The 9,859-nt window shown below is 48.3% G+C and overlaps 1 protein-coding gene across 1 annotated transcript; it reads right to left on the bottom strand.

Moving 5' to 3' along the window:
• Nucleotides 1-6,526: 6,526 nt before the first annotated feature.
• On the bottom strand, nt 6,527-8,046 carry cebpa (CCAAT enhancer binding protein alpha). The gene has a single exon (XM_024294732.2). It carries the CDS (start codon nt 7,882-7,884, stop codon nt 7,021-7,023), a length of 864 nt encoding a protein of 287 aa, XP_024150500.1. The 5' UTR covers nt 7,885-8,046; the 3' UTR covers nt 6,527-7,020.
• Nucleotides 8,047-9,859: the final 1,813 nt, after the last annotated feature.

The following is a 9,859-nucleotide window of genomic DNA, read 5'->3' as shown; positions in this document are numbered from 1 at the left end:
TGGACTATCTGGGGGTGGTATTTGTCAGGAGCACAGACGAGGACCTCAGTTTTAGTTTCATTTAGTTGGAGAAAGTTGTCATTCATCCAACTCTTGACAGAATCCAGACACTTGTGTAAAATCTGTATCTTAAAAACATCCTGTGGTTTAAAAGATACATAAAGCTGAATGTCGTCAGCATAAAAATGATAAGAAATGTCATTAAAAGAACTTAAAATATGATATAAAGGCAACAAATATAAAATGAACAGTTCAGCTCCAATGATTGTTTCAATGGTTTCTCCTGCTGCACTGAAAATAGTGAAACAAAAACTCTGTTTGTTCCATTTAAAGATGTTAGTTTTTGTTAAGATAATTTTTTTATTAGAAAAAACCATCAACTCAACATTTTAATTTGAGGAAAACGAATCAATTTAAACGTAACAGAGTTTTTATTAACGGATCCAACGTTTCACTTTTTACGGAGTGATGTCGCACATTTGGTGGGGGAAGAAATACTCGGGTCCGCCGGTGCGGGTCAGAACTATGAGAACATCTTTCCTCAGCAGCTGGACTTCTACTACTGTCCACAGAGGAGGTCCATTTGAGGTTCCGGTCGGGGAGCGGATGGGGGGGTCAGTGTCAGACGAGTTCTGCTCGTCCTGCAGCTCTGAAAAGATCCGGTTAATGTTCAACTCTGCTCAAACAGAGACGTGGATTTCCAAACAGCAGATCCACAGACAGAACAGAACCTCTGACCCACAAACCGCATCTCCATGAAACCAAGGCGCTGTGAGGCCGCAGACCGCTCCACGGCGTCTGCACGTGCTCAGACAGAACCAACAGGAGCGCCTCACACCCCAAATCTCACGGATGTCCAGGAAACCCGTCTAGAAGGTCACATGACAACCAGTAGCCGCTGCGAGGTGACCACGCCCTCCTGAGAAAGACCAGCGAGGCTGAAGAAGTCGTGAAACAGGTCTGCTTCAATCTGGTCCCGAAACTGACCCAGAAATCATCCATAAAACCTGCAGAAGATCCGAGTTCTTCATCAATGACGTCTGAGGAGGTTCTCTGCTGTTTCATGAACCAAAGACGCATCCTCACCTTCAGAGCTCCATCGACCCTTTAAGATCCAGATATTTTTTTGTTCTTTCTCCACTCTGTCCTCAGCAGTCTTACACTGCTGGGTTTTGTTATTTTAGTTTGGGGTTTGGTAGTCTTACTTTGTTTATTTTTTTTCTTTAGGTAGTTTTGGTTAGAGGGAGCTCCTGACTCTGACGGTCGACATGCTGGTCAGCAGTCTCTCTGACTTATTAACCAGGAATCGTTTCTTTAACCCTTTAACACCTGAGGCGGCGTCGGTGACGGTTAAACACAGAATCTTCACGTTCTGTAACTGACCCGGGAGAAAAGCGGCTGAAAATGCTCTGCTCCTTCACAATCCACGGGAATTATCATGTTAACGGTTGAAAAGTTACAGCAAATCAGAGAACATAAACACTTTAGCTCCGGGGTTAAAGGGTTATTAGAGACTTTCTGCAGCTTCGTCTGCCTTCAATCTCAAACATGAAACCTAAAGACCTAGGAATGGTCTGCCGTCATCCAGAAATCCTGAAAATCCTCGACGACCTCTTCCTCTCAGAGATCCTCTTCCTCCGCTTCTCCTCCAGTCCTGAATCTCCCAGCGTCTCAAGAAGCCCAAACGGGCAGGAAGTCCGTTTCTGAGAACTCCTCAGACCTCCTGCAGGTTTCTGGCAACGACTCTCTGATCATATCCCCAAAGAACCGACATTAATGCTCATAAAAAGAGCAGAACTCTCTGAGCAGAAACCTGGTTTTGAGTCAAGGAAGGATCAGACGATCCGTCCAAACCGCAGCTCGATGTTCTGCAGCCAATTACATCCTAACCAGCAGAATGACAGTGATTTGTCAGCAGTAACCCTGGAAGCGGCTCAGCGAGCCGTGTGAGGGGATCCTGAGGTCCGGCCAAGCGGGCCTGGACCGGGCCAGGAGCAGCCAGAGAGACTTCTGCACATAAAACAAGCAGGAAGGAGGGAGAGACGGTCCAGCTGCTCGCAGACTAATGGCTTCCATCCGCAGGAAAGACTGCAACCAGCTTCTCACCGTGACGGGCCATCGGTCTTCACGCACGCCAGCGTCTGACCCGACGTCATGGAGACGCTGGACTGTGGTGTTCAGGTGAGACCGTCAAACATGGAGTCTGACTCTGAGCGGCGCTTCCTGTTCTGCTGCCAGATCCACACTTGTACTCTTTGGTTTCTGCTTCAGGATTATGATCCACATCCGGGACGCTACTTCCACTTTAGCTTCAGATCAGAAACATTTCAGGTCCTGAGGAAATTCAGAAAAAAATTCTGCAGAGAGCAGAGCGACAGATGTAAACAACATATGTAGACGACAGACGTAAACGACAGATGTAAACAACAGATGTAAACGAAGGACGTAAGTAAAGAACGTAAATGACGGACATAAATGACGGACGTAAACGACGGACGTAAACGACAGACGTAAGTAAAGAACATAAACGACGGACAGAAGCTTTCTTTACCATCATAATCTGAGTGGTTCCGTCTGTCGTTTACGTCTTTAGACGGAAGACCCACTTAAAGGAGGAGGGAACGCATGACCACACAGCACCGGGAACAGGCTTTCCTTTAAGCATTCTATCACAGCAACACTGAGCCCCGCCCCTCTCAGAGCCCCGCCCCCTCAGAGCACCGGCTCATGCCATTTTCAGGGTTGTGTTTCACATTGAATCGACATATTTCAGTTTGTCAGGAACATGTGGAAATCATCAGAGTCTCTGCCAGCTGCTGGTTCCTTCTAACAACCTGCTCTCCTCCCTCTTTGTGGTTTTCCCACCACTCTCCAGCTGATGCTGCATCCACCTCACCTGGTTTCAATCCAGCAGCTGTCAGAGATCAGCTGCCATTCATTATCTCTGCTCACGCTGGGGTGCTTTTTTCTGGCTTGTTCTACATGGTGAACTCACGGAGAAATACATCATGGAAAACGCTCCAGTCGGTTCTGAACTTTCTGTTGAAGGTTTCTATATGAAGGAAGTTTACGGGTCAACCCGTCCGGGGGGTCGACCCATTCTGGAGGTTGACCCGTACCAGTCCATGGAGGGTCGGAGAAAGCAGAGGCTCTATCTTAAAGTGTGTCTGCAGTTCCGTTTAGACTCGTATGGACACCTTAAGGGACGTCATGAAACTGGACCGTACCGTGGTCCCTCATGTGGAGAGTGTACCATTGGTAAGGCTAATGGAAGTTACACACACTTCTGACGTACAGGTGATGCTGTCATATGATCTCCCTACGCCACACTCTCTTTGTCAGTAAGACATGAGTACCTGCAGACGCCCGGATCCACCTGGAAGAACTTCTGGATGAAGACTACACCTGGAGAAGTCCGTCTGCTGCATTCCCACCAACAGGTGGTGCTGCTGCTTCTGTCTGTCAGGAGTCAGAGTTCTGTCTCCCCCTCTGGTCACCGGCAGGAGAGTCTCCAGAGTATTAAACTCACTACATCTCCCAGCAGCCCCAGCACTCCCTGGACTCCATTCAGACAATCACTCACCTGTTTCTTCAGCAGCACAGAAGCACAGAGCCTGACTCAGTGTGAAGTATTGTTTGTGCCGCTCTGCCTGCATTACTGAGCGTTTCTATCTGGACCTGATCTTCTGGTTCTGATCCAGCTTCTTCTCTGATTTCCTGCCCTGACCCTCACCTGATTCTGACGTCTCCACTCTCTTCCTGGATGATCCAATGACTGACCTCTGCCTGTCAGACTCTGATGTAGCTTCATGGACTGTTAGCTGTTCTTAGTCTGAACTAATGAACCTGCTGCAGGTGGAACCAGCTGTCTGCCCGTTTGGGACAGGTTCTGGTTTTGTTCTCTAGACTCCTCCAGTTGGTGTTAGCTTGTTGTTAGCTAGTTCTGAGCGTTGTTCTGCTTTTGCAAATGGAAGGCGCTCTGCTTGGTCCTGAAATCACTCCGTTACCTGTACCGTTCATCTTTATTGAGTAAAGGGTTATTCATCCATTAGCCTGGTTGAACAACAGCAGCTAAGCTAGCATGACATGTTAGCATGTTAGCGCAGCAGCTGTTTGTCTGCTGGAGTTTGTGTTTGTGGATCATTCACACTTCTTTAAACTTTGTGAGCAACGTTTTCTTTTGAACTTTTGTTTTTCGTCGCTGGTGATTGTTGCATTCTGAATGTTTCTCGTATCTTCTGTCTTTGGACAGTTTGGCTGAAAACAGTTTATCATCATTTTCTGCACATTTGACTGAATTCACCTCAGAGCCTTTGAGTCACTGAATCCGTTTCACAGGTAATAATTCTTTCAAACACTGAAGCTTTCTGCAACGTCAATAAACATTGGAGAATTAGCTCCAGTCTTTGGTGAACTGGAAGGAGAAAGAATCAGGATTTTGGAGATGAAGACCATGAAGATCTTCACTTCCTCGTCCCAGCTGACATCCGGATCAGAACCATACGGCTGGACATTACTGATGGACATTTTTATGAAGATTTATGCTAGAGACACAGAGCTATCATAATCAGACAGGGGGGATCAGGGGCGGGGTTCCAAAGGCCACGCCCCCTCAGGGGAGATTTTGGAAACAGAGGCTTCAGATCAACATTAAAAATGACTTTTTCATTTAGTCTAAAAACTTCATAATCACCATTAAAACACTAAAGAGACACTTTTTTATTTTAACAATTTGTCCTGGAGGGACTTTAAAACCTTCAGATCAGCAGCAGAGTCTTGATGAAGATGTTGATGAAGATGTTGATGAAGATGTTGATGAAGATGTTGATGAAGATGTTGATGAAGATGTTGATGAAGATGTTTTCATGCAGGTTGAGGTTGAACTGCAGTTCTAACAGTAACAAGAATCCTCCAGGTGAGTTTTGGTTTGTGGTAACAGAGCTGCGTTCACCTTCAGGTGTGGTTACCTGAGAGTTTCCTGTGAGGATGAGAGTGACAGCTGATCCTCTGTTCTCTGTACCGCCCCCTGCAGGCTGCACAGGGCGGCTCATTGGTCTCATTTCTTACCATTGAAGATGAATTATTTTTTGGATAAAAACCCGACATTTGAATGAAGTGACTCCAGCCGGAGCGGGGGGCTGCGGGGCTGCAGGGCGGCTCTCCGTTCTGCCCTGCAGCTTCCAGAGAGCAGCTTGATTTCAAACACATGTACGCCGTCTTTTCAGCACAAATCAACCATGACTCTTTTTTTCTGCTCTGATGGATGCGCTCATTGTTCTGCCTCGTAGGACAGGACTTTCTGGAAGTCTGCTGTTTGGAGGCAGCAACATTTTTGAAGCCGGTCCACCTCCACGCTGCCACCAGTTTTGGTTCTAAGAAAACCAAGAATAACCAAACCAGCTGGTCGGCGTGGGCGGAGCCGTCAGTCTGACTCTTCATGGTTACGCTCTGAGCGTCTCAGACTGACATCAGCTTCAAACCCTAAAGAGTGAGAACGGAGTTCATGATGGATCTCAGTAACATCAGCCTCAAACGGAGAATTCTTCAGGATTCTGTTGTTTACCAAAATAAAGTTTAGCTTTCAGCATAAAGAACCAACTTTTCAAAGTAAAAGCTTTCTGGTGAACTTGGATGTTGATCCCTTCAGGGATCGCCATGGCGACCAGCTGCCACACATTTGGTTTTAACGCCCTGACTCCGCCCTGACTCCGCCCCGTAGCATTGACCATGAAAGTGGCATTTTCAGCAAAAAGTTCCACGTTTCATTTTTGTTTATTTACTACTTTTCTCTTTTATTTTCACTTCCTCTCATTTTTTAACGTAAAACTGCGTTTTTCCTCTGAGTCTACGGTTCCTGACTTTAGCATTTCATTATAGTTGGAGTTGTCTTTGGTGTTTGGACTCGGGTCATCTTTAGGTTTCAGTTGAATTCTTTTGCATTTCTGCAAATATTCAGCATTTTTAATAATTAATGATTTCATGATTCTTATCTTCTGTTCAGCCGTCTTTCCTTTTTTCACACTGATTCAGCATTTTTCAGAGATGTTTTTTCTGGTCTTGTTCAGCTTGACAGTTTTGACTCCGTGTTTCATGACTCCGTTTCCTTCAGGGTTGATTCTTTCACTGCAGATCCTCCAGCAGAAACAGAAACTTTCATCCTTTATGGTTTATTTTCTCCTCTGAATCTTTTTATCGTTTTAATCTCCACCTTTGGGAACCAGAACACGTTTGACCCTCAGAACGTTCTTTCAGCTTCGATACTCTGAAACTTCAGGATATAAAACTCATTTTGGAACATTGGATGAGATGAAATGTGTCATAACGAGTTCGTTTCTGGATCGTAATTATCGTTTAACAAAAGCTCAAATCTGTGAATTTTTGACGCGGTTTGTCTAAACGTTTGCGTTCATCCGACATTTGAGGTGAAATTTTGCAGGAAAGAAAACAGGAAGTGACCCGTCAGAATCAGCTTCAGATGAAATGACCACGAAAACCAGCAGAAGGTTATGAAGGACAGAAACCAGAATCTGAACCAAAGTTTTTATTACAAGATATTTTTACATATATTCTTTCGTACATATATATATTTATATAGAGGCTTATTTTACAGTTCAGACAAACAAACAAACAAACAAGTGCTTCCTTGTTCCTCACTGGACAGATCAGGCGAAGGTCAAAGGTCACCAGAGAGGGTCAGAAGGCACCGCTGGTTGTTGCATAAACACCAGGTTCTGGGGAGGACGTTCAGTCCGCGTCCGACCTCCTCGCGGCTCCGCGGGTTCGATTCCAGTTTTAATCCACTTTTTACTTTGGTTTGAGAACCGGAACGTCTGTCTGCACGATCACAGTTCAGTCACGCACGTGCGCTCCAGAGTCCGTGCGCGCCTGCAGGCTGGAAGCGCACGCGGGAAGCTCCAAAGGCTGCGCGCGCGCTTAGCTGCATCGGATGAGGCACAAAAACGAGCTTATCTGCCTGTGCGCGCGGAGAAGGCACGAGCTCAGTTCCACCCCGCGCGCGCCTCAGCTGAGCGGCTTGAAGGACCCGTCCGGGAGCTGCCGGAAGATGCCGCGCAGCGTGTCCAGCTCGCGCGTCAGGTGCTCCACGCGCCGGCGCAGGCGCTCGTTGTCGGCGCTCAGCTCCACCACCTTCTGCTGCGTCTCCATGTTGCGCAGCTTCGCCTTGTCGCGGCTCTTGCGCACGGCCACGTTGTTGCGCTCGCGCCGCAGTCGGTACTCCGGGCTGCTCTTGTCCACGTGCTTCTTGGATTTGCCCCCCCGCTGGTCCAGCAGCTTCATGCCGCCCTGCTGCGCGTGCCCGTGGTGGTGGTGGTGGTGGTGGTGGTGCGGGCTGGGCACCGGGGTCGGCGGGGGCGTCGGGTGGCCCGGCTGGAGGTGCATGGTGGTCTGCGCGCAGTGCGCGATCTGGTACTGCAGGTGGGGCATCTGCGGCTGCGGGGGCTGCGGGGGGTACTGCTGCGGGTAGGTGGGGGGCATGCCCCCGCTCAGCTCGTCGTCGTCGCGCGGCTCCTGCTTGATGGCCACCGGGCGCAGGCGCGGCGGGTTGTGCTCGTAGAGCGGCTCCAGCTTGGACTCCATGTAGTTGTTCATGTAGAGCGGCTGCGGGGCCCCCCCGCACTGCTCGTACTCCCCGCTCAGCAGCTTCAGCTTGTCCTGCCGTGCGCCGTGGTGGAACAGGTCCGCCAGGAAGTCGTCGTTGAAGGCCGCCGGGTCGATGTAGGCGCTCAGGTCGATGGACGTCTCCGCGTCCCCGATGTCCCCGCCGCCCTCAGCCGGGTCTCTGTAGCCGGGGGGGGGCTGCTGGCTGTGGGTCAGCGCGCTCATCAGGGGTCGGGGCGCCGCCTCGTACAGGTTGGACAGCTCCATGGAGAACCTAAACCCGGGCAGGCATGGCGACGCGCTCCGGGAATCCAGCTTGGACGAGTCTCCTCGGGGCGCGCGGGGCTGGGGGCGCGTGACAGCCGTGGGAGTGCGCGGAGGCTGGAGCTGCCGGTCTGATTCCTGCTGCTGAGTAACTTCTGAGCTGTCAAACTGGCGCCTTTTAAGGAGGGGGTGGGCGGGGCCCACGCGCACACGCGCACGCGGGCCTCAGGTTTCAGCGCGGAGGCTGCGGGGCTGGAGAGGGAAGGAAAGGTGGGAGCTGCGGGACCGGAAGCTGCTGAGCTCCGGATCACGGCGCGTGAGGCTGCAGGTCTGCTCCTGCAGGCGGGAGCAGGTGAGCGGTTCGAATCCCGCGGCAGGCTGCGCCGCGGACAGCAGCGCCCTCTGTCGGCGGCGGTCTGAAGTTCCCAAAGTTTTGGAACAGAAGGAACAGAAAAAGTGGTTGATGATCCGGACAGTTTATCACGAAGATCCGGATGTTGACGACAGAGAGGATGAGATCAGAGAAGCTTCTGCAAACCCGTCACTGAAACAACACAAACGCGGAATCGATTCACAAAACATGACATTATTAGTTTAGATCAAATGACATGTTTTAGGTCAGTTAACCATCAACTCAGAAATTCAATTTGATACAATCTATGAATATTAAATGTTTTGTTAACTGATCCAACGCTTCACTTTTTCGGTTTATGGAGCTAAATTGAGGTCAAATTATTAAATTAATAGATATAAACGTTAGTGTTTGGCCAAAAAAAATCTACAATGTCTAAAACGTTTTGGTATTCCTAAATAAACCTAAATGTTTTGAGCTTCAGTGGTTCTATTTTTAGGTTTCAAAACTAAACATTTCAATTTCATTTTTCAATTTCAAATCTTTTTTCCACTTTAAACTGTTTTTTCTGTTTATTTTATTTGGGTTTTTAAATCATTTTGGCCCTAATTGCGCTCCATAGATCACCTGCTCTGGTTTAGGGTTTTCTAGGGGGTTTCATGTCGTTCAGCTTCTAGATTTCTGATTTAAAATCATTTTGAAGCTTTTCTGTTTTTTCTGATCTCCTGATTTTTGGTTTATTAAAAACTGAATTAACCCCTTCATGTCTGAACAAACTGTTTGGAGACTCTAACTCAAGGGGAGTCCTGGACGAGCCTCGAGGATCGACGACGTGAAGGACCTAAACCAGCAGAGATTCACCTCAGATGGTTGTTCCTGTTTCCTCATCAGTAATTTAAAATAAGATCATAAGAAAAAAGAATAAAACTGAAGAAAAGCGTTTAACCTTTGAACTCTGCAGTCTTTCTGTTCTTTGATTTATAACCTTTCAACCGTTATCACCATCATTCCAGTAGATTCTGAAAACAATTGCAGAAAACAAACGTTGAACAAAGTTCTTTGGAAAAACCTTTAAAACACGGGCTCATGTGCACGTGGGCGTGCATGTGCCCTGAAGCCTGGTGGTTCAGAGAAACCAGCTGAGTCATCGTAGCTGTGGGAGGGGCTAATGGAGGGTTGAGAAACACTGACAGTTGGAGGTTCAGCATCCAGATCTTCAGGTGAACCTTTCAGAGCTGGCAGGTCTCTGGTCGGCGGGAAGTTGTAGCCCCGCCCACTGAGGGCTCCTTCAGCATCTGCTGACTTTTCACCTTTGGGTTGGACCCAGCGGAGCGTGTCCTTTAGAACCAGAACTGAACAGAACATGGGAGTTCTGCTGGAGATGTTCTGGTGAGAAGAAAAGATTCTCACCAGAAACATGATGGACAGAAAACAGAGAAAACATCGTTTCTAGATCTGCAGCCGGAGGAGAGGATTCTACTGACGGTTAGGAAGACGACAGAACGGAAACACGGAAAGAAACATTCATCCAGACGTCAAAACATACACATCTGTTCATCCATCATCCATCCATCCATCATCCATCCATCCATCCATCCATCCATCCATCATCCATCCGTCCATCCA

Source organism: Oryzias melastigma, linkage group LG3 (assembly GCF_002922805.2).
Source record: "Oryzias melastigma strain HK-1 linkage group LG3, ASM292280v2, whole genome shotgun sequence".
NCBI lineage: Eukaryota > Metazoa > Chordata > Actinopteri > Beloniformes > Adrianichthyidae > Oryzias > Oryzias melastigma.
Note: the sequence above shows the minus strand (reverse complement) of the source record. Positions and strands in the feature narration are given on the sequence as shown.

Coding starts and splice junctions, on each gene's coding strand:
- cebpa (XM_024294732.2), bottom strand. CDS start 7,884: ATGGAGCTGTCCAACCTGTACGAGGCGGCGCCCCGACCCCTGATGAGC.